This window comes from Oncorhynchus clarkii, chromosome 18 (assembly GCF_045791955.1).
Source record: "Oncorhynchus clarkii lewisi isolate Uvic-CL-2024 chromosome 18, UVic_Ocla_1.0, whole genome shotgun sequence".
In the NCBI taxonomy this organism is placed as follows: Eukaryota; Metazoa; Chordata; class Actinopteri; order Salmoniformes; family Salmonidae; genus Oncorhynchus; species Oncorhynchus clarkii.
In genome coordinates, this window is record NC_092164.1 from 39,042,492 (window position 1) to 39,067,364 (window position 24,873).

Sequence of the window (24,873 nt, forward strand, 5' to 3'; positions counted from 1 at the left end):
TTGAAACTGCAGTAAAAGTGCAGTAACTGCAGTCACCTGTGGTATTTTGGACGCAGTAATTGCAGAATAACTGCATTTACACTGCAACATTTCTGACCTAAAAGAACGGTGTTATATTGGACGCAGGATTTGCTGCATACTGGTTATACTGCATTGTACTGCACTCTGACTGCAATCTCTTTTCAGAAGGGATCCATTTGAGATATCCAAACTGGTGGAGGGATTGCTGGGTAAAGTGAAGGTTGTCAGGATCACGAGAGAAGCGGGATTGTTTGTCATTGTTGTACTTCCGAAGGAACGTGTGTTGCATCTCACCCGATTTGAGAAGTTTGACGTTTCGTGTGTGCCTCTTCGGTACAGGGCACCCCTCAGTGGGGTAATATATATATTTTTTTAATTTTACCTTTATTTAACCAGGCAAGTCAGTTAAGAACAAATTCTTATTTTCAATGACGGCCTAGTGGGTTAACTGCCTGTTCAGGGGCAGAACGACAGATTAGTACCCTGTCAGCTCGGGGGTTTGAACTTGCAACCTTCCGGTTCCTAGTCCAACTCTCTAACCACTAGGCTGGCGGCTCGTGGGAAGTCGGTGTTGAAAGATATTCCAGGAGGTATATATGCACTTCGGATGAATCGTGTGGTGAAGGATTAAAAAGTGAAGAGTATCTGTTCTTGTGTTTTTTGACACTCAAGTACAGTTAGGATATTTAAACCACAGAGTCAGAGCATTTATACCAAGACCAATGCAGTGTGACCACTGTGAATATTTAGGACATGTTTCAAGTGTTTGTAGAACGGAGAAGACAAGATGTCCAAGTTGTGGAAAAGATCATGTCATGTGTTTTAAAAGGGATGAAAATGTGACATGTTGCAATTGTGGTGGGAACCATGAAGCCACGTCTTTAGAATGCCCAACAAGGGTGAAAGAGAATGAGGTGGTGAAAGAGAATGAGGTGGTGAAAGAGAATGAGGTGGTGAAAGAGAACGAGGTGGCCAAAGTCGGTGCTGTCCAGAGCATTTCATATGCAGCAGCTGTTAAAAGGGTTGAGGGTTTGAATGGTGCACTTGAAGAGTAATATGGTTGTGGATAGGCCTTCACTGCAGGCTGCAGGGGTTTCCTTTCACCAGCAGGACCAAGGTATTTTAAAGGTTAAGAAGGTGATTATTGAAACTGCCATGGTGGAGAGGATGTCCAGGAAAATGTATATATCATTGTGGATGTGGCAGAGCGGTTCCTGGGACTGAAAGATTTCTCGGTGGAGGAGTTGCATGGAGTATTGTCACAAGCAGTACCACCCTCCGAGGCCCTAGAGCTTGAGAAGGGAGATATGGAGATTTGGTTTGCATTTGTCAGTGGACTATTTTTATTTGGGTGGATTAATGGGTTTTCTTTTTACCTTGTTTTTCAACCCATCCAGTTGGTGGCGGAAAAAATAGACCTTTTTCGGTTGTAGTTCACCATAAAACCAACAGAAGAAGAAGAGGAGTCACAGAAACGATCGCGAACAAAAACCTGTCCTGTGGCTCCCTCTCCTGGATCAAGAGAGAACGACTCTATCTTCATGCCGGCCACAACACGGCTCATATCAAGGTTGACAGTTATCACGGGATAGTGTCGTCTTTCACGCCTCGTCGGCCTTTATATGCAACTTAATACTTATGTAAAGTAGGTAAATATAACTGCAGTTCTCTGTAGGGTAGATGTGCTTATCTAGGCGCACTATCTTGTGGTTGTTGTAGCTAAACCTTGGGCTAACGTTAGTTGTTGGGCATCGATCGTTTTATTTCGCTGCAGTGCAAGAATGTAGCGAACGTTCTTTGTAACATTGCAACATTATAACATTGTTTCAACTATGCGACATCACTGTTACAGTGTATCGTCTTGCAGACATTCGTGAACATGTTTGCTTTGAAAATGTTTTTTGTCACGTGGTAATTCAAGAGCAACATAGCAAACAGATTTAGACGGCTAATGAAACCTTAATGACAATATCCCGTTTAAGTTAACTTTAACATACACACTCGTTTTCTTTATAGTAGGCAATTTTCATTGGACAAGAAATGCAGTTGTCTTCACCTTTGCCAGATGAGACAGCTGTGTCCCTCTCATTGGGTCAAAGGTGAAGACAACAATTTTACCCTACAAGAACCTTCACTCAGGTGACATGAAGCAAGCTAGAAAGAATGCATCAGTCCCGTTGTTATAGACCTAATTTACAGATTTTCCAAGTTCGTTGCATAGAGCCCTCTTTGCCTGCAGTGAGCTGCAGCAGATTGCCTCCTACATGTTTGCACTACTCATTGTCTCCAGGAGGGGGCAGTGGGATTGGCTAAGCCATATGCCAGCAATTAACCTCTGAGGGTGCCACAGTGGTGGTCGCAGACATCAGAGAGGAGTCAGCCAATCAGCCCTGGGCATCCTGAACCATGGCCACAAAGGGCAGGACCACATCACTACTGCTGTGGATGTTTCAATCAAGGGAGAGTGTAGAGAAGCTACTCACAAGAATACATGTGATCAACGTATGTGCAGACACACAGACTAATTCAGTGGGTGTACTAATTTAGAGTCCTTATCCTAAACCCTATGCTGGCGTCTCCTACTGGGACAATGAGTCAGTCATGTAACGTTTTTGGATACTTGACCTGAAGCACTTCACTCAGTTCTTTAGCAACACGATCGAGAAGTTAGAAATTGCCTGAATCGGAAGAGGCATTTTGTGTGAGTGAGTCACTGAATGCCATAAGGAATCTGAATGCAGTGTCGGTACTTTCAGCCTCCCTCAGTATGTGTGAACGCTGCAGGTGTCACTCGGGATGATTTCTCCCTGAAAATGGAGGACGAGGACTTTGACAAGGTTACCCAAGTCATCTAAAGGTATGACCCTTTGTTCTTATTGTCCTGACCAGAATCTATTGATGCCGAACAAAAATATAAACACAACATGCAATCATTTCAAAGAGTTCCATTTCATAGAAGGAAATCAGTCAGTTGAAATAAATTAGGCCCTAATCTATGGATTTCACATGACTGACTGGGCAGGGGTGCGGCCATGGATGGGCCTGGGAGGGCATAGGCACACCCACTGGGGAGCCAGGCCCAGCCAATCAGAATGAGTTTTTCCTCACAAATGGTATTTATTATAGACAGAAATACTCTCTTTAGGTTCAGTGACACTTATGTTGATAGACCCGAAATCGGAGAGTTAAAATAGTGTTTCTTACCCTCGTATTCTACAAATCCTTCTATCTTTCCCCCTATCTCCCAGGCTACATTTCTCCTGACTAAGGCTGTTGGAAAGGCTCTGGTTGCCAGTGGAGCTCCTAAACGCTCCATCATTGCTGTGGGCAGCATTGTGGGTAAGTCTGACATTTTAACTATTGGCCCTTCAGTCATACGCCATTAGTTTTCAACAGACTTACATTCATTCCTGCCATTCTTTAATTTTCTCTTTGTGTTTCTGCCTGTTACCAGGTGGGCAATATTGAACAGGTGAACTACTCGCCTGTTCTATACAGGCTTCCAAAGCAGTTGTGGAGGACCAGAACTGCAGCCAACTAGCTGAGCAGGTGAGGCACACCTTGGTTGTGTTCATTAGGGCAAACCGTAACAAAATGTTTTGAAACAGAAACAAAAATGTGCATTTCATATTAATTTGAGATGCTACTTACCCTTTTTGGGCAGTTTTCTTCTGTGTTGTCCCTACTGAACACAACCCTGCATTTGATTTCAACACCCCAAAATTGACCCATTCACCCACAGAGAGAAGCTAAATAGGCTATAAACACTCTGGAGTGAGCAGAGCCCGGTTTCCCGATAGCGATGAAACACCAGGCAGAAATAAAGTTTGCTAAGTACTTTGTTGGAGCATGTGTCCATCTGATAGGATGGAAGAAAGGCAGCGCTGCTCTCGGATCAGCTTTCTCCATTCAAATCTTACCTTAACCTTAGAATTAGTCCACAATACTGACGATGGATCAGCTCCTAGAGATATATTATCACCTATATGGCTGCAAATATTGAGGTGGCTTATTGTAATGCTTACACTATAATAACTTAATCACAGATTTGGCACATCATTGCGCACATGTTGTAACCATCATGAAATTATAGACAGCGGAGCCTACAATTAGCAATATAGAACTCAATTGATTAAAATATATAGGCCTGTGTAGCACTCCGTCCTGAAGTTGTTGGCGGTCACAGAGAGACAAAATAAACCGCTTGATTGTGTGTTTAGCGGAGATCCTCTGTGTTAAAAGTGACTCAGAGGGGGGCAAAGAAAGCATCCAACAGCCTGTCTGTTCTATGAGTGGTCTGAGGCAGTCGGTAGATAACAAGTGTTTTAGAGGGCAACTTCAGTGACGATTGTTTTGGGAAACAGCTCGGAGATTTAACGATGCTCCTATGAGGGTTCTAATGAACTTAGTCTTTAAGGTGTGTTTTGGGAACCGGGTCCAGGGTGGCTTGAAGTATGGGATGTGTTTGGGGAACCGGGTCCAGGGTGGATAGAAGTATGGGATGTGTTTGGGGAACCGGGTCCAGGGTGGATAGAAGTATGGGATGTGTTTGGGGAACCGGGTCCAGGGTGGATAGAAGTATGGGATGTGTTTGGGGAGACGGGTCCAGGGTGGATTGAAGTTTGGGATGTGTTTGGGGAACAGGGTCCAGGGTGGATTGAAGTATGGGATGTGTTTGGAGAAACGGGTCCAGGGTGGATAGAAGTATGGGATGTGTTTGGAGAAACGGGTCCAGGGTGGATTGAAGTTTGGGATGTGTTTGGGGAACAGGGTCCAGGGTGGATTGAAGTATGGGATGTGTTTGGGGAAACGGGCCCAGGGTGGATAGAAGTATGGGATGTGTTTGGGGAACCGGGCCCAGGGTGGATAGAAGTATGGGATGTGTTTGGGGAACCGGGTCCAGGGTGGATAGAAGTATGGGATGTGTTTGGGGAACCGGGTCCAGGGTGGATAGAAGTATGGGATGTGTTTGGGGAACCGGGTCCAGGGTGGATATGATCTATAACGTCTCTCTTTCTCCAGATTTGGGAGCCGGTGTAACTGTTTACCACACCCATAACCACACCCATGACTGATAAAGTGCCTGAGAAATGAATCAGTCAGCTATGACTGAGTTCTCCTTTTTATATCAGATATAGAAAGTAACCCCCTGAACTGTTTTGTTGTTGTATAGAAGTGTGTATTTAACTTGCTGTGTTTTGTTTTGTCTGCAGCTTACGTCCATGGTGCCCCTGGGGAGGATGGGAGAGCCTGCAGGTAGGAATACCGTATACCCTCTATGCTATAGATCACACCACAAATGCCGAACTCTGTACCTTTCTATAGTCAAGCTGTAAAACCTAACCCTTCTCCCTCTCTGTGTAGAGAGGAAGCTGATAGATCCTAACACACATTCCCAGTAGAGGACTCTGGCTAAATCACTGGAACCAGTGTTGAAGTAGCAGGTAATGGACCCACCTGCAATACATTAATGGTTCATGTTTAACAGGAAATGCCTTTTAAGTTACCCACCGCTGTCCTGTTAACACATTTTTTTTTCCTTCTTCTCATCTTCAGAGGCCTTTTCATTGGCTGAGACAACTTTCCGTCATCCTCATGAAGATCCCATCTAGGTCCAGTAATTGTATATGTATTCAACGTTCACACTGTGCCTTCGCGTGTGATAATACAACCGATTGGGGATCAATCTTGTTTTGTAAATCTAGTCAATATCTTAGTGTAAATGTGATTGTGCAATAAATTAAAACCTGTGTAACTTTTGTGGCGAGAGTTCGAGACAGAGTTGAGTGCTTTCCCAATTTAACCGAGTTACATCTCTTAACCCTCTACATTTATGTGCGGTTACTATAATTTTAAAACTTATAACAGTCATTACTAACACGGTTGGATTTAGATGTTTGAAAACAGGAAAGACCGACGCCACACGTACAAAGACACACAAATACAGTGTGCACACAGAGAAAATGCGTTGGCATGTGGTTTAATTGGAGACGTTGAACAGAAAACAACAAGCCAAGAACAATGAAACAGTGAAACTAAAGCAAAACAAAAACTAACAGAAAACAGAGAAGGAAAACAACACTGAGCACTGGACAGTAGAGGGGAAAAGAGAGGGTGCCAGCCATAGATCAGAACCAAACAGGTGTAAACACTAGAAGTGATTTTTTTTTGGGGGGGGTGAGGTGAGGTGATATAGTGGAAATAAGGTTGGGATCTGACTGATTCTGGTGGTCAGTTCACTGGAGATTGTGAATGATGTGGTTATATTCAGCTGTCTGAGCTGCTGTATGCAGAATGAAGAGAGAAATAAAATAATGACTAGCTATTGTGTAGCTCTGGGTAACATGCAACACCAGCCAGTTGAGAGAGGATGAAACAGAGGGACAAGGAAAAAAACACAAGGGAGTCAAGAAGCTATTTTTAAAAAGATGATATATTACAGAAACAAAACATTTAAAATTACTTACATTATAAAATAATACTTTTTGTCTTTTCAGCACCATATTTTGTTGAAATATTTGTTTGTCTTTAACAACAACAAAAAACTATCGATGTAATTTTCTCTCGCGAATCACCTCAGGTTTTAGTTTGTCAATCCCCCCCCTTCTCTGCAATGTCAAAAGAAAAACGAACCAAAACACACAAACCAAAATACCCATAATGATATACAACCCCATAGCCACATTACATCACTTCGAAACAAAATCTTTGTAATATTTGCCCACGTGGTTGCTAGAATCTTCCATCCCTCCCGCTAGCTGTCCCCTGCCCGCTGTATTCTCACAACCGTAGAATCCTGGTGTCTGTCGCCCTCGCCATACTCCTGCAGCACAGCTCAGCCAAGCAGTGGCAAACCGCAATGGAGAGTCACCATTTAATCAATACAGTAGAAGCAATCATAACAGCACAGTACAGTCGATGAATGCTAAATGGCTACAATGAGATATGGCCACATATGTTCTCCCCCCCACCCCCACCAGAACTGTTGACATTCATAGACCAAAGGGGGGGGGGGGGGGTGTACAGATAACTCGGTTTATTGTTAGTTTAATATGTATTTAATTGTTTTAAGACTGCCAAGTGAGAACTACAGGAAATAAATACAAAATGAAATACCACATTCGACTGTCATATTTGGTTTTGTCGTTGTTTGAAGCACCCTGTTTTGTTTTCAATAAATACAATAGAATATCACTATGTCTGTACAAATGGATTCGATTGCACATTTCCAGTAGGAGAACTGGTGACGACATCGTGCGGCTGTGATGGAGAAAAAACTTGAATTATTCACGCTGAATATATTAACGCTTTGGTATAATTAGCACCGTGCCACAGTTTTTTGAAAGCAAGCATTTATTCACCGCTGTAAGAGAGAACGTTTGGTCGTCATCTATTCAGCTCATATACATATTTAACCCTGATACCTTCCCTGCTTGAAAAGAGACGGAATGTCACAAATCCTGTAATGTAACCCTGTGTTTTACATGAAACAGCAATGAAATTCCAGACCTGTAAGTACTAGACTGGTTTGATGGCATTCTGGCCCATTCGCTTGTCTAGGAACTACAGTTCTGGACTGTCTGTGACAGTTGTAACATTGATTACAAATAAATGTTCCACACGTCACGTTCAGTACAATTTACAAGGTTCATGGCTTTTGATTCATTGGGCCTTGGAGAAGGCATAGACACCCTTCCGTCCCATTGCATGCAACATTATTGGCCCCAAAATAAACAGCCATGCAGCTCAGAGACAGTACGTTGCTGTTAGGACTATATTACTACAGTATTGAGTAAAGGGCTGCTCATAGTCACACCTTAAGGTTAGAGCCGCGGTAAAGCTAGAGATGTCACAGATCTGCTTCCACTCCATCTCCACAAAGCAACGTAAAGTTTCGACTCATCCGCCTGCATTATATTTGACCTGATTTAGTGTAACTGTCATGTTAGGCTGGTATAGTTGGTTTCTTTGGTATAGAATTTCACTGGTGGAGATGATGGAGAAAATTCACTTAGCTAGACAACATGGACGTACAGTAGACTTTCCTGGTCGTCTCTGAACCGTCAGGCCTTCGTGGAACTCCCGTTCCTTCGTTGGTGTCCCGTTAATGCGGCGAGGCGGAAAATGAGGCGTAGGATGGGGTGGGGCTTGGATGCAGGAGAGGTACAAGTGTGTGGTGAGGGCGAAGCAGAGAGGTAGAGTGGCTGAGACAACTCGGTAGAGAGACAGCGGGAAGGAGAGAGGAGTGAGAGGGGGGGTCCGCGACAGGGGGCTCTGGCGTGTACGGAAGGAGGAGACGGGTCTTTGACCCAGCTGTTCGTTGGAAAAGAACACTGTTTTATTCTGTTGACGGTCTGAACGCCATCTCTCATTCTTGCAATCGATCTTTGGTCTCCTCTTCGCGAGAATGTTTGCGTTCTACTTTTCTCTTGTCGTCCATTTCTATTTGGGAGATGTTTTCCCCTGGGCATACACTTGAGTGAGTGCATGTCCGTTTCACAACTGTGTGTGTGTGTGTGTGTGTGTGTGTGTGTGTGTGTGTGTGTGTGTGTGTGTGTGTGTGTGTGTGTATATGTGTGTGTGTGTGTATGTGTGTGTATATATGTGTGTGTGTGTGTATGTGTGTGTGTGTGTGCTTGATATCCTGACAAATTACTGGGCATGTACTGTATATTGCCATGTCTATGCAATTGTGTCAATGTTTGTGTTAAGTGCATGAGTGTGTATGTGACAGAGTGTGTGTGTATGACAGAGTGTGTGTGCGTGTGCATCATTGTAAGTGTATATTCTATATGTGTTTGTGTTTCTCATTTCTCTATACGGTGTGTTAGCCCATGAAACAGACAGGTCCCACTTCAAAGCCAAATTTCTGGTTGCTCTCCCCAAAGTCTGTGATCTTGAGGTCCCGCAGAGGAAGCTGCTCCACCTGGGGCGTGTTCACCTCCACCACTGTCCTGTCGAAGCCCTTACGATACTGCAGACAGACAGAAACAGAGAGACGGGTGAGATCACTACATCTGAGGCAAGGGTATCTGCCTAGGATTTGATACTTCACTTTTATTGTGTGTAATGGAAAAAATATAGTTCCATTGTAATACTTTTTGTATGGGCATTTGTTCTTATTGACTGCTGATGAAAAATATTAAATTAGCCTACATCAGATTGAAAATAGAGCAACATTTAGAGAATTCTGACAAATGTTCCTTTAAAAAAATAAAATAAGGGGGGGTATACCCCCAGACACCCTATAAAATCTCAGGTTTCTTAGAGAGGTGAGTAAGCTAGAGAGATTACTTTTGGTTCCCATGACTCCCTGAAAAACACTGCCAATTGTTACTGAGTGAACCACGCTGTTTAAATAAACCAATTCAATAAGACTCACAGAGCAGCCGTCGACCAGGGCCTTGATGTATGGGCTGGTCTCGTAGCTGAGGTCCTCATCGTTGGCGCCCTGGAAGTGCAGTGCCCTCTTGTGGCCGTTATTGGCAGTGCGGTCGGCCCAGGCCACAGAGCGGTGGCAGTGATAGGTGAAATTCTGGCGGGCCTGGACACTCAGCAACCGCAGGAAGCCCAACTGGACCACGCCGATCGGCTCGCCATTAGAGTCCACGTACGAAAGCTGGGGGGGGGGGGGGGGGGGGGGGAAGATATCCCATGAGATATAAACTCTGACGAAGCTGGTAGAGGTGAACTCTATTATAAGCAGAGAGTTGGATATGTCCACCTGACATAATAAACACTTTCCTTATCGACGGAACGTTATGATAATGCATTGATCATTTTTCTGATTGACCTTTATCTTCACGCATTTGTTGATAACCAGGTCAAACATTACACACATATGGACCATAATGAATGTCCCCCTGGGATTCTGCACGGTGGTGTGATGAACCCATACTAACCTTGCTGCCAGTTGCAAACTCACTGTACCAGGAGCCCGGTTTCTCCGTGGTCCAAGAGTTGAGCTTAACCTAGGAGAGAAATAGAGACAATGAGATGTGTAGATGTTTAAACACAGCTCCTTCAGGGTAGAGTTAGTGTGTACATGATTGACTGATGAGCTCAGTCTCTCTTCTCACCGTGTCCACGCTCTTGCTGGGGTACAGACACGTCTCCCCACCAGCGGTGAAGTTGCAGAACACCTTGAGAGAGTCGCGAGAGCAACCCTGGTTGGGGTCGATCCAGTACTCTCCTACAGGGGGGAGCAGAGAGATAAGGCACGATTTAAACACCAAGAAATTCAAATGCTTTTTTTTTTTTTAGGGGGTGATGAGCTTTAATATTGCAGATAGATTTTTAAAACAATTGTGTATATTAGCTTAGTAGAAACCCAGCCCGGGCCCGTAGACTTTAGTTAAAAGTGAACCTCAAATGTCTTTGTAAGAGTTCCTCTGTCTCTAAAAAAAATCCCTGTATAAAGTCAGAATTGACACATTTTTTTGTGAATAGTTTTACGCCTGAAAGCGTCGTACCGTCCTTGAGCTCTGGCTGGCTGAGTTTGAGGTCCTGGCAGGTGCGTGCGGGGCTGTCCTTGGTGCCCAGAGGGAAGCGCATGGTCTCAATCTCCTGTCTCAGCGAGTTCAGTGAGCCAAAGATCTCCTCCATGCCCTCACTGCCTGTCAGGAACTCTGTGCCGGTGGCGTCGGCTGCAGCCGACTCTGTGTCTGTCTCAGACAGCATCCGGCTGGCGTCGATGGAGCGCTTGGACTTCTTGGAGATTTGGATGGGCATTGGCTGGATGACTTCGCCTGGAGGACCCTGATGGAGGAGGATCACAGAGAAAGATTATTATTGGTTGATAATGATTAATGAGATTTATAGGTTTATGAAACAATGAACTTATTTATGTTTGAACTGAAAACTTTGAATACACGTACAGTGCATTCAGAAAGTATTCAGATCCCTTGACTTTTTCCACATTTTGTTGCGTTACAGCCTTGTTCTAAAATGGCTTAAATCATTCCCCCCCACCCATCAATCTACACACAATAACCCACATTAACAAAGCAAAAACAGGTTTGTAGAAATGTTTGTAAATGTACAAAAAAAAAACAGAAATACCTTATTTGCATAAGTATTCAGGCCCTTTGCTATGAGACTCAACATTGAGCTCAGGTGCATGTCAGAGCATATACCAAGCCATGAGGTCGAAAGAATTGTCCGTAGAGCTCCAACACAGGATTGTGTCGAGGCACAGATCTGGGGAAGGGTACCAAAACATTTCTGCAGCATTGAAGCTCCCCAAGAACACAGTGGCCTCCATCATTCTTAATTTGAAGAGGTTTTGAACCACCAAGACTCTTCCCAGAACTGGCAGCCCGGCCAAACTGAGCAATCGGGGGAGAAGGGCCTTCATCAGGGAGGTGATCAAGAACCCGATGGTCAATCTGACAGAGCTCCAGAGTTCCTCTGTAGAGATGGGAGAACCTTCCAGAAGGACAACCATCTCTGCAGCACTCAACCAATCAGGCCTTTATGGTAGAATGGCCAGACGGAAGTCACTCCTCAGTAAAACGCACACGACAACCTGCTTTGAGTTTGCCAAAAGGCACTTAAAGGACTCTCAGACCATGAGAAACAAGATTCTCTGGTCGGATGAAACCAAGATTGAACTCTTTGGCCTGAATGCCAAGCGTCATGTCTGGAGGAAACCTGGCACTATCCCTACGGTGAAGCATGGTGGTGGCAGCATCATACTGTGGGGATGTTTTTCAGTGGCAGGACCTGGAAGACCAGTCAGGATTGAGGGAAAGATGAATGGAGCAAAGCACAGAGAGATCCTTGATAAAAACCTGTTCCAGAGCGCTCAGGGCCTCAGACTGGGGTGAAGGTTCACCTTCCAACAGGACAACAAACCTAAACACACAGCCAAGACAATGCAGGACTGACTTGGGGACAAGTCTCTGAATATCCTTGAGTGGCCCAGCCAGAGCCAGAACCCGATCAAAGATCTCTGGAGAGACAGCTGTGCAGCAACACTCCCCATCCAACCTAACAGAGCTTGAGAGGATCTGCGGAGAAGAATGGGTGAAACTCCCCAAATACTGGTGTGCCAAGCTTGTAGCATCATACCCAAGAATACTCGAGGCTGTAATAGCTGCCAAAGGTTCTTCAACAAAATAAATGTGATATATTTTCTTTTATTTTGTCATTATGGTGTATTGTGTGTAAATTGATGAGGGGAAAAAAAACAATTTAATACATTTTAGAATAAGGTTGTAACGTAACAAAATGTGGAAAAAGTCAAGGGGTCTGAATACTTTCCGAATGCAGATAGATGTAGATAGATGTAGATACTGCAGATAGATGTAGATACTGCAGATAGATGTTATGCTCTAAAATGATGTAAGCAACTGCACATAGATCTAGACTCGACGAAACTGAAAAATGGGTGTAAAATCCAAGTATTTAATTGGTTTCATGGAATAAACCGATTAGGCAAAGGATGGGTACTCACTGGAGGTCCGGGGGGTCCTGAGACACCCTTCTCTCCCTTGGGACCAGCTCCTCCCTGGAACACAGAAACAGGAGGCATTAGAGATTAAACAATACACCGCACACGGGACTCAATACACTCCACAAGGGACTCAATACGCTGCACACGGAACTCAATACGCTGCACACGGGACTCAATACGCTGCACACGGGACTCAATACGCTGCACACGGGACTCAATACGCTGCACACGGGACTCAATACGCTGCACACGGGACTCAATACGCTGCACACGGAACTCAATACGTGGCACACGGGACTCAATACGCGGCACACGGGACTCAATACACCGCACACGGGACTCAATACACCGCACACGGTACTCAATACACCACACACGGGACTCAATACACCGCACACGGAACTCAATACGTGGCACACGGGACTCAATACACCGCACACGGGACTCAATACACCGCACACGGGACTCAATACACCGCACACGGGACTCAATACACCGCACACAGTACTCAATACACCACACACGGGACTCAATACACCGCACACGGAACTCAATACGTGGCACACGGGACTCAATACGCGGCACACGGGACTCAATACACCGCACACAGTACTCAATACACTGCACACGGGACTCAATACGCTGCACACGGAACTCAATACGTGGCACACGGGACTCAATACGCGGCACACGGGACTCAATACACCGCACACGGGACTCAATACACCGCACACGGGACTCAATACACCGCACACGGGACTCAATACACCGCACACGGGACTCAATACACCGCACACGGGACTCAATACACCGCACACGGGACTCAATACACCGCACACGGGACTCAATACACCGCACACGGGACTCAATACACCGCACACGGGACTCAATACACCGCACACGGGACTCAATACACCGCACACGGGACTCCATACACGGCACACGGGACTCCATACACGGCACACGGGACTCCATACACGGCACACGGGACTCCATACACGGCACACGGGACTCAATACACTGCACACGGGACTCAATACACTGCACACGGAACTCAATACACTGCACACGGGACTCCATACACGGCACACGGGACTCAATACACGGCACACGGAACTCAATACACTGCACACGGGACTTCATACACGGCACACGGGACTCAATACACTGCACACGGGACTCAATACACTGCACATGGGACTCCATACACGGCACACGGGACTCAATACACGGCACATGGGACTCAATACTCCACACACGGGACTCAATACTCCACACACGGGACTCAATACACGGCACACGGGACTCAATACACTGCACATGGGACTCCATACACGGCACACGGGACTCAATACACTGCACACGGGACTCAATACACGGCACACGGGACTCAATACACGGCACATGGGACTCAATACACTGCACACGGAACTCAATACACTGCACACGGGACTCCATACACGGCACACGGAACTCAATACACTGCACACGGGACTCCATACACGGCACACGGGACTCAATACACTGCACACGGGACTCAATACACTGCACACGGAACTCAATACACTGCACACGGGACTCAATACACGGCACATGGGACTCAATACATGGCACATGGGACTCCATACACGGCACATGGGACTCCATGCACGGCACTCCATACACGGCACACGGGACTCAATACACGGCACACGGGAATCAATTCACTGCACACGGGACTCAATACACAGCACAAGGGACTCAATACGCGGCACACGAGACTCAATACAGGGCACACGGGACTCAATACGCTGCACACGGGACTCAATACGCGGCACATGGGACTCAATACGCTGCACATGGGACTCAATACGCTGCACATGGGACTCAATACGCTGCACATGGGACTCAATACGCTGCACACCGGACTCAATACGCTGCACATGGGACTCAATACGCGGCACACGGGACTCAATACGCTGCACACGGGACTCAATATGCTGCACATGGGACTCAATACGCATTATACTATTGAAGCAGATAGTACACTACAAAGAGTGTTTGAGGAAGGGGTTCTACTCACTGTAGCACCCTTAGCTCCCTTCACACCTTCGGGACCCTGTGGAAGAGGAACAGGAAATGAATGATTATCATTCAATAGAAGATAAGTATTACCATTGTTATAAAAGCATTGAAAAAAGGAGAATGTAACTACTAGTGACATAACAGAGTTATGTAAAGTATAAAAGGCATGGATACATAAATGCTGACATCTTTCTATGTTACAGGTTCTGTTTTGAGAATACCACAGTGTTGATAGAGGATGTTACATGATATACTGATGAAAGAACCAGGATGTAGAACCAGTACTCACGGGCATACCAGCAGGGCCACCAGGACCGATGGGCCCAGTGCCTCCAGAAACACCCTAAAAACACAGTCAACACACAACAAATTCATCAGCATTAAACTGTTGTTGAAGGGTGGCATAGAATACAAATCAAATCTAATTTTGTTTGGCAATTGAGCCGAACCTTACCGTGAAATGCTTACTTACAAGCCCTTAACCAACAATGCAGATCAAGAAATATAGTTAAGAAAGTATTGACTAAATAAACTAAAAGTAAAATAAAACAAGTAACATAATATAATTACATAACAATAAGGAGGCTATATGCAGGGGGTACCGGTACCGTAAATGTGGGACGGTACTGGTTAGTCGAGGTAATTTGTACATGTAGGCTAGGGGTAGTGACTATGTATTGATAATAACAGCGAGTAGCAGCAGTGTAAAAACAAAGTGGGGTGGGGGTCAATGTAAATAGTCCCGGTGGCCATTTGATTCATTGTTCAGCAGTCTTATGGCTTGGGGGTAGAAGCTGTTAAGGAGCATTTTGGACCTAGACTTGGTGCTCTGGTACCGCATGCCGTGCGGTAGCAGAGAGAACAGTCCATGACTTGGGTGACTGGAGCCTTTGATATTTTTTTATCCTTCTTCTGACACCGCCTGGTATATACAGTGCCTTGCGAAAGTATTCGGCCCCCTTGAACTTTGTGACCTTTTGCCATATTTCAGGCTTCAAACATAAAGATATAAAACTGTATTTTTTTGTGAAGAATCAACAACAAGTGGGACACAATCATGAAGTGGAACGACATTTATTGGATATTTCAAACTTTTTTAACAAATCAAAAACTGAAAATTGGGCGTGCAAAATTATTCAGCCCCTTTACTTTCAGTGCAGCAAACTCTCTCCAGAAGTTCAGTGAGGATCTCTGAATGATCCAATGTTGACCTAAATGACTAATGATGATAAATACAATCCACCTGTGTGTAATCAAGTCTACGTATAAATGCACCTGCACTGTGATAGTCTCAGAGGTCCGTTAAAAGCGCAGAGAGCATCATGAAGAACAAGGAACACACCAGGCAGGTCCGAGATACTGTTGTGAAGAAGTTTAAAGCCGGATTTGGATACAAAAAGATTTCCCAAGCTTTAAACATCCCAAGGAGCACTGTGCAAGCGATAATATTGAAATGGAAGGAGTATCAGACCACTGCAAATCTACCAAGACCTGGCCGTCCCTCTAAACTTTCAGCTCATACAAGGAGAAGACTGATCAGAGATGCAGCCAAGAGGCCCATGATCACTCTGGATGAACTGCAGAGATCTACAGCTGAGGTGGGAGACTCTGTCCATAGGACAACAATCAGTCGTATATTGCACAAATCTGGCCTTTATGGAAGAGTGGCAAGAAGAAAGCCATTTCTTAAAGATATCCATAAAAAGTGTTGTTTAAAGTTTGCCACAAGCCACCTGGGAGACACACCAAACATGTGGAAGAAGGTGCTCTGGTCAGATGAAACCAAAATTGAACTTTTTGGCAACAATGCAAAACGTTATGTTTGGCATAAAAGCAACACAGCTCATCACCCTGAACACACCATACCCACTGTCAAACATGGTGGTGGCAGCATCATGGTTTGGGCCTGCTTTTCTTCAGCAGGGACAGGGAAGATGGTTAAAATTGATGGGAAGATGGATGGAACCAAATACAGGACCATTCTGGAAGAAAACCTGATGGAGTCTGCAAAAGCCCTGAGACTGGGACGGAGATTTGTCTTCCAACAAGACAATGATCCAAAACATAAAGCAAAATCTACAATGGAATGGTTCAAAAATAAACATATCCAGGTGTTAGAATGGCCAAGTCAAAGTCCAGACCTGAATCCAATCGAGAATCTGTGGAAAGAACTGAAAACTGCTGTTCACAAATGCTCTCCATCCAACCTCACTGAGCTCGAGCTGTTTTGCAAGGAGGAATGGGAAAAATTTTCAGTCTCTCGATGTGCAAAACTGATAGAGACATACCCCAAGCGACTTACAGCTGTAATCGCAGCAAAAGGTGGCGCTACAAAGTATTAACTTAAGGGGGCTGAATAATTTTTCACGCCCAATTTTTCAGTTTTTGATTTGTTAAAAAAGTTTGAAATATCCAATAAATGTCGTTCCACTTCATGATTGTGTCCCACTTGTTGTTGATTCTTCACAAAAAAATACAGTTTTATATCTTTATGTTTGAAGCCTGAAATGTGGCAAAAGGTTGCATAGTTCAAGGGGGCCGAATACTTTCGCAAGGCACTGTAGGTCCTGGATGGCAGGAGGCTTGGCCCCAGTGATGTACTAGGCCATACGCAATACCCCCTGTAGCGCATTACAGTCGGATGCCGAGCAGTTGCCACACCAGGCGGTGATGCAACCGGTCAGGTTGCTCTCGATGGTGCAGCTGTAGAACTTTTTGAGGGTCTGAGGACCCATGTCAAATATTCAGTCTCCTGAGGGGGAATAGGTGTTGTCGTGCCCTCTTCACGACTGTCTTGGTGTGTTTGGACCATGATAGTTTGTTGATGATGTGGACACCAAGGAACTTTAAACATTTGACCCGCTCCACCTCAGCTCTGTCAATGTTAATGGGGGCCTGTTCGGCCCTCCTTTTCCTGTAGTCCCAGATCATCTCCTTTGTCTTGCTCACATTGAGGGAGAGGTTGTTGTCCTGGCAGTCTCTGACCTCCTCCCTATAGGCTGTCTCATCATTGTCGGTGATCAGGCCTACCACTGTTGTATCATCAGCAAACTTAATGGTGTTGGAGTCGTGCCTGGCCACGCAGTCGTGGGTGAACAGGGAGTACAGGAGGGGACTGAGCACGCACTCCTGAGGGGCCCCCGTGTTGAGAATCAGCGTGGCAGATGTGTTGTTGCCTATCCTTACCACATTTTTATTTATTTATTTTACTTAACCGTTATTTAACTAGGCAAGTCAGTTAAGAACAAATTCTTATTTACAATGACAGCCTACCCCGGCCAAACTGTAATCCGGACGACGCTGGCCCAATTGTGTGCCGCCCCACTTGTGGGTGGCCCGTCAGGAAGTCCAGGATCCAGTTACACAAGGAGGTGTTTAGTCCCAGGGTCCTTACCTTAGTGATGAGCTTTGTGGGCACTATGGTGTTGAACGTTGAGCTGTAGTCAATGAGCAGCATTCTCACATAGGTGTTCATTTTATCCAGGTGGGAAAGGGCAGTGTGGAGTGCGATTGAGATTGCGTCATCTGTGGATCTCTTGAGGCGGTATGCGAATTAGAGGGAGTCTAGGGTTTCCGGGATGATGGTGTTGATGTGAGCCATAACCAGCCTTTCAAAGCACTTCATGGCTACCGTCGTGAATGCTACGGGCCGGTAGTCATTTAGGCAGGTTACCTTCGCATTCTTGGGCGCAGGGACTATGTTGGTCTGCTTGAAACGTGGGTATTACAGACTCGGTCAGGGAGAGGGTGAAAATGTCAGTGAAGCGACTTGACAGTTGGTCCGCATGCTCTGAGTACAAGCCCTGGTAATCCGTATGGCCCCGCGGCCTTGTGAATGTTGATCTGTTTAAAGGTCTTGCTCACATCGGCTATGGAAAGCGTGATCAGACATGTTCAATAGGGATGTGACATACTGACAGAATAACATTATTTCCAGTGTGTGTGTGTGTGTGTGTGTGTGTGTGTGTGTGTGTGTGTGTATCCTTAGAGAAAATATACAGTATCTTTACATTTGAGTCATTTAGCAGACGCTCTTAGAGTGACATAGAGGAGCAATTAGGGCTAAGTGCCTTGCTCAAGGCCACATCGACAGATTTTGGACCTAGTCGGCTCGGGATTCGAACCAGCGACCTTTCTTTCAAAGCTCTATAATGTCAGCTAAGGAGAGACAGGTGTCACTCACAGTCTCTCCCTTGGATCCGTGTGTCCCCTGTGGCCCTGGCAGTCCCCTGTCTCCCTTCTCTCCCTGCTCTCCGGTGGGCCCAATCAGACCAATCAGACCCGAGTGGCCCTTCTCTCCCTTGTCACCGCCCTCGCCGCGCAGTCCTGGCAAACCTGGCGGTCCCTTGAAGAGAGAGAGAGAGAGAGAGAGAGAGTGATCACAGCAGCAAGATTTGTGACCTGTTGCCACGAGAAAAGGGCAACCAGTGAAGAACACACACCATTGTAAATACAACCCATATTTATGCTTATTTATTTTATCTTGTGTCCTTTACCATTTGTACATTGTTAAAACACTGTATATATAATATGACATTTGTAATGTCTTTATTGTTTTGAAACTTCTGTATGTGTAATGTTTACTGTTAATTTGTATTGTTTATTTCACTTTATATATTCACTTTATATATTATCTATCTCACTTGCTTTGGCAATGTTAACACATGTTTCCCATGCCAATAAAGCCCTTGAATTGAATTTAATTGAGTGAGATGGTACTGCAGCTTTACAGAGTAAGGATGTGAGTATATTCACTTGAAGCATCAATATAGCCCTGTATGCCAAAATATCAACACAGTGTGGAAGATACAATCTATTATAGATATATTAATGTACATATCAGTGTCTTATCTCACCAGCGGTCCGGGAGGTCCCTTCTGGCCGGAAAGGCCCGGAGAACCCTGCTCGCCCTTGAAGAGATCATCAGAAGCAAGTTAGTGACAAACACATCAAACAGCTCCGTTACACTGGGGTTAAGCTCATGGTAGTAGTGAGGAGCCTAAATTAGGCCCTATAGAGAAAACTGGCAGACAGACTGGCAGACAGACTGGCAGACAATCTGGCAGACAGACAAACAGAGACAGACAGACAGACAGACAGACTCTAGAGCAGTAGACTGAACCACAGACTGAATAGCCCAGTCTGTCCATGGAAGAGTGGGCTCATCTCCCTCACCACTGATCCAGGGAGTCCTCTCAGACCCTCAGTTCCTGGTTTTCCTGGTTGACCCTGAGGTCCGACGGGGCCTGTCTTTCCTGGAGGTCCGTTGGCACCTGGATCTCCCTGGAAAAAAAGAGAGAGAAAAAAACCCATCACACATTGACAGCAGAGAGAGCTATGTACATTTGGTTTCAGGTCTGTCCGGCATGGCCTGTGACTCACTAGGATAGATAACGATCCACAGGGTTAACTGCCAGTGCCAACACACTGAACGATGACCTTTGAACTCTTACCTTAGTTCCCTTCTCTCCCTGTCGTCCCTCTGGTCCTCTCGTTCCAGCAAGACCCTGGGAAAGAAGCGATGTGTAATATTATCAACGTCATGACGTTTCTATGATTGGTTATAGGCCACCTGTAGCATCTATCAAACATAACACATTGAAAACCAACAGATATGACTGTGGATGATAGTTGCGGTGTGGCCTGGTGCGGGTGAACGACCTTACCCTCTTTCCTGGTCCTCCAGGAGGCCCGTTCTCACCAGTGGGTCCAGGAGATCCCTACAGCAGAGAGTATGATTAGAACACTTCAGTGACCTGCAAGGGGTCAATATTAACTATAAAGAACTGAACCTAAATATACACATGGGTAGCTGTTTTTTTGAAGTTGCATAATAATCTACATTCTCGACGGGCCTTAAGGGCAATCTGCCAGGGAGGACATGAACTTTAACCTCGCAGTGCCATCTTATGTTTCAACAGGTGCTTCAAGATGGAAAATACACTTATCACGGGCTTGAACTGAGGTGGTTTAGATTTGTGGATTTGCATGCTTATGGCCACAATGTCCCCTAAACTCTGGGAACATCTTAAGAGGATGTGCTCGACATTACAAGCACTACTCTTGAATTGCTGCAGGGAGCCATTTCGCACAGGAGCGATCGTTGAACAGACAATGTATGACCCAGTAACATCAAATTCATCAAAGCACTTGGTGAAGGAGAGTCCTGGAGAAGAGCCCATGTCATAACTATAGCAACAGCGAAGGAAGGAAATGAAATAGACGCTGGAGTACGAGGCCACCTACAGCTTGTCCTTGTTCACCGTCCTCTCCTCTCTCTCCCTTTGCTCCGTCCTGACCCTAAAGAAGACAGAGTTATCAGAGATGTGGCCGTTGCTACGACGGCGTTAAGAGTAGATACTTCCTGGGGTTTGTTGATAGAACAAGACACTCATTCATAGATACACCAGCGGTATGAAACGCTACGAACACACAAATTGGAATATCTGTCTCACCACAACAAAACAGATCAAATGAAACGTGCGTGACGAGCGTTTTAGATACTCACTCTGGGGCCGAGTTCACCAGGGGGCCCGGGGTCGCCTGGGAAACCAACAGGGCCCTAGGAGAGAGACACAATGGCATAACGTCAGACACTGAAACATCTAGTGTGGTCAGTACAAGTTGTATTACTAGATTTATCTGTTGAGTATATTTGACGTACAGGGTTTCCCTTGGGTCCGTCGTCTCCAGGGCCTCCTCTTCCTCCAGCAGGGCCAGAGGTACCAGGTTGTCCCGCCTCTCCCTTGTCTCCGTGTTCTCCACGTGGGCCCTGCCATTGGACAACAACACTGTCACTCGCCGTGCAATGCATCCCATGTATAGAAACAAAATACGTGCGTACGGGACAATACAGTAGAACCAAAATATCTATGTCTCACCTTCTTTCCTGGCTCTCCTCCGATTCCAGGTGGTCCGGCTTCGCCAGGCTCTCCCTGTCAACACAACGTTTTCAGTTCTCAGAACGTGTACACACAAACGCATACTCTGACGATTACAACGGAGCATTTCAATCAAGTTCATGTGAATTTACGTTTACCTTATCTCCCAGGTTTCCAGGGTTACCCACACCACCAGGAGGACCTTGAGGACCCTGAATTAAAAAATAAACATAATTGCATCAATAATGTCAAAACAACAAGAGTCATACCCATAGTAACATATATGACTTCAAATCAACAGGGAGACTAGGTCTTCATGTGGGATGACTTCATAATATCACCAGTAGCATAAAAAGTCCATTACAATGAAATCATTCAATATGATTATTCTACGGCGAGGAGAAACTTCTGGAAGGTTTTGAGAGAAGATTGGTACTCACGTCAGCGCCGCTTGAACCAGCAGGGCCACGGGGTCCTGGGGGGCCAGGTGGACCCTAAAGAGACGGATAGGATGAGATGAGCAATATCCTAGTGTGATTCATGCTAGCAATACCTCTTCCTGAACTATTACGATTGGCTTAATAATGATGAGATCCAATCATCTGTTGGGTTGCTCCAATTTGTCGTCGACACTCACCATTGGTCCGACATCTCCCGTCTCTCCCTTCTCTCCTGATGGGCCTGGCAATCCCTACAAGATACATTCACGGTTAGAGATGCCATTGACCTATTGAGTCACAATCACAAGACTATCGTAATGTGGCTAAAATCATGTTGTCACAACAGAAATCCGTCATCATACCTGCAGTCCAATGGGACCTGGGGCCCCTGGGAATCCTCTTGATCCTTCATCTCCCTTGGCTCCAAATGGCCCCTGCTGACCTCTGGCTCCTAGTTCTCCATCAGCTCCCTGAACAATGGAGACAGAGAGAGGGGAATATTGAAGGCAACACCTCCGAGGGGCACCAATGCTATGAATTCCTATGTGTCCGATGCAATATTGATAACACACTGTCTGTTGATGGAGTTTCTACTTACAGCAGCGCCGGGTTGACCGAGTGGACCCATTGGCCCTGGTGGACCGGGAGGACCCTGTTGACACACAATGTCTCATTGTGAGCAAATGGCGTCACTGTACTTTAGCAGAGACAATCATACGTACAGTATCTGGTTCAGACACAATAGAGATAAGGAACAGACAGTAAAAGAATGGCGGTAATGTCTCTCACATGCTCTCCTTTGCCGCCCTTCGCTCCCTTCTGGCCGTGCTCTCCAACCTCACCCTGTAATCCCAAAAAATCCACCACAAAAGCTTTTGTTACGAGAGGTTTGAAATGAGCATTGTGATATCGTCTCACGTGGTAAACCCAGTAATTAGAATATGTGATGGAGATATCACGGTGGTTACTGGCCTTGTCTCCGTCCTCTCCTGGAACTCCGATGGATCCGGCAGCACCTGGCAGACCCACTGGGCCCTGGACACCGTCACGACCAGCCGGGCCGATCGGACCTTTTTCCCCCTGAGAGGGAAGGTGGTGGGGGAGAGAACATATAAGACATAGAGAATAGAGAAGAACAATGACTCGGTCTGACATCACAGCTCTGTACATTGGATATGTTTTGTAAAAGTACTCACGGGCACGCCCTTCTCTCCTGATGGTCCTGGAGGCCCCTGTGGGCCAGGTCTTCCTGGGGGTCCGATGGGGCCTCCACTGCCTCCCTGCCCTCTCTCGCCTGGGGATCCCTGCACAGGTATGATTACAGACGTGATTAAAGCCAAGGTGATGTGGACGTCAACAAGTACTGTACATGATATTATTTCACAATGAGTCATTTCAGATGTCATTATTGTCAGACGTACAGCTGTTCCGGGAGGTCCTGCTGGGCCTTCGCTTCCTTTCAGTCCGCCGCCTCCCTAAAAAGCAGACAGGAACATGTAAAACACTAAATGTGCAATCTATATAATATGACATCTCACCCTGGGACATAGAGAATAGGGTATCAGACACAGAAAGTGAATTGGTCAGACTGCTAACCGGGGTGCCAGGCATTCCTCTCTCTCCGGGGAAGCCTCTCAGTCCTGGGGGTCCATCTTTGCCGGGGCCGCCTTGGGGACCAGGGTCTCCCTTAGTTCCCTCCTTGCCAGAGGGTCCGGAGAGTCCTTGCTCGCCTGGTGGTCCTGGAGGCCCGGGGTGACCGCGCTCGCCCAGGGGGCCAGTCTCTCCTGAGGGACCCTGGGACAATGAAGAGGAGTAATGAAGATGGAAAGTGAACGGTGTAGGTGAATCCATACATTGGATCAAATCCATACATTGGATCAAATCCATACATTGGACCAAATCCATACATTGGACACTGGACAATGTTAATAAAGAAATGTTGCATTAATCTTACTTGAGGTCCAACAACACCTGGAGGTCCAGGTGGCCCAGTCTTTCCTTGGAATCCCTGTGGAAGAGAAAACAAAATGAATTGGGCCTTGAATAGAGCCTTGCGTAACCCCTAATGTAATCAGCGTAGGTAAACGTGTTTATCGTGTGAGGAAGTAACGGTAGATCAACTTTTTGATTCAAAAGAACACAACGTAGCAAAAGACATGGCACTGTTTATGAGATCCATATATTCCTGATAGCTTGTACCCCACATGGCCGCATGCGCCAGACAAGGAAACAGACTTACAACTTCTCCTCTCTGTCCAGGGTGTCCGGGCAGTCCATCCTTCCCTGGTGGTCCCTGGGTAGAAAATAGAAAAGGGTTAAGGGAAAGAAGGTACTTACAGTTTCAAATTCTACTAATAAAAATACATCTGAAATGAATCTAGCTATACAGAGTGGATATAATAGCCTTACGGGAGGTCCCTTTGGCCCCGGGAAACCGTTTGCTCCTTGAGGTCCGGGCAGTCCCTGAAAGATACAATGGGAGGAGGACAGGTATAAGTGTCACAACAACAGGTATGCTATAGTGTCACGACAAAGTGTCTACCAGTAAACAAATAAATGATAGCTCAGACAACCTACCCTCTCCCCTGGTGGACCAGATGGGCCGTCACTTCCTGATGTACCCTAGTAAAAAGAAAGCGATAGAAGCTCAGAGTTATTACCATCGATGCAGCTAACCAATATTACAGTCTTATTATGACATGGTGGCCTGTAGGTGAACTGGCAGTGCTGTTGAGCGTTAACCTCCATAAATCTCCTTTGTCACAATTGTCTGTGATGGATGTATTGTTGATTTTGTATTATAGATATTGTACTATCGATATTGTATTAAAGATATTGTCTTACCTTGGCGCCTGGTTTGCCAGTAGATCCTCTCGGTCCTCTCTGACCTCTGGGGCCCTATTGGAGAGAGTTGGAGAATCAATTAGGAATAATATGGGCATTTGGTTGAGTGGTTCTGATCCACTTCTAGTTGGTTCATCTCTGTAAACTAAGCAAACTGTTGTTTGCT

The 24,873-nt window shown here is 45.8% G+C and overlaps 1 protein-coding gene and 1 pseudogene across 3 annotated transcripts in view; one reads left to right on the forward strand and one right to left on the reverse strand.

The window, feature by feature from the left end:
- The first annotated feature begins 1,077 nt into the window (after nt 1-1,077).
- LOC139372318 ((3R)-3-hydroxyacyl-CoA dehydrogenase-like) lies at nt 1,078-5,465 on the forward strand (annotated as a pseudogene).
- A 1,891-nt stretch (nt 5,466-7,356) lies between these two features.
- The window catches only part of LOC139373452 (collagen alpha-2(XI) chain-like), a 49,628-nt gene continuing 32,111 nt past the window's right edge, over nt 7,357-24,873 (reverse strand). For 2 of the 3 annotated variants that reach the window (XM_071113955.1, XM_071113953.1), the window contains 32 exons: nt 24,708-24,761; nt 24,441-24,485; nt 24,273-24,326; nt 24,103-24,156; nt 23,818-23,871; nt 23,460-23,657; nt 23,285-23,338; nt 23,060-23,167; nt 22,836-22,943; nt 22,653-22,706; nt 22,462-22,515; nt 22,226-22,333; nt 22,061-22,114; nt 21,864-21,917; nt 21,582-21,635; nt 21,424-21,477; nt 21,207-21,314; nt 21,051-21,104; nt 20,789-20,842; nt 20,209-20,262; nt 19,996-20,049; nt 19,718-19,825; nt 19,399-19,452; nt 18,726-18,887; nt 14,832-14,885; nt 14,541-14,576; nt 12,479-12,532; nt 10,494-10,779; nt 10,101-10,213; nt 9,924-9,992; nt 9,404-9,640; nt 8,717-8,995 (listed from right to left, as the gene is read on the reverse strand). In XM_071113955.1, coding sequence (XP_070970056.1) covers nt 8,849-8,995; nt 9,404-9,640; nt 9,924-9,992; nt 10,101-10,213; nt 10,494-10,779; nt 12,479-12,532; nt 14,541-14,576; nt 14,832-14,885; nt 18,726-18,887; nt 19,399-19,452; nt 19,718-19,825; nt 19,996-20,049; nt 20,209-20,262; nt 20,789-20,842; nt 21,051-21,104; nt 21,207-21,314; nt 21,424-21,477; nt 21,582-21,635; nt 21,864-21,917; nt 22,061-22,114; nt 22,226-22,333; nt 22,462-22,515; nt 22,653-22,706; nt 22,836-22,943; nt 23,060-23,167; nt 23,285-23,338; nt 23,460-23,657; nt 23,818-23,871; nt 24,103-24,156; nt 24,273-24,326; nt 24,441-24,485; nt 24,708-24,761 — 2,805 coding nt within the window. In that variant the 3' untranslated portion in view covers nt 8,717-8,848. Of the gene's footprint in view, nt 8,996-9,403; nt 9,641-9,923; nt 9,993-10,100; nt 10,214-10,493; nt 10,780-12,478; nt 12,533-14,540; nt 14,577-14,831; nt 14,886-18,725; nt 18,888-19,398; nt 19,453-19,717; nt 19,826-19,995; nt 20,050-20,208; nt 20,263-20,788; nt 20,843-21,050; nt 21,105-21,206; nt 21,315-21,423; nt 21,478-21,581; nt 21,636-21,863; nt 21,918-22,060; nt 22,115-22,225; nt 22,334-22,461; nt 22,516-22,652; nt 22,707-22,835; nt 22,944-23,059; nt 23,168-23,284; nt 23,339-23,459; nt 23,658-23,817; nt 23,872-24,102; nt 24,157-24,272; nt 24,327-24,440; nt 24,486-24,707; nt 24,762-24,873 lie in introns of all 3 variants that reach the window. The other variant, XM_071113954.1, reaches the window with a different exon arrangement.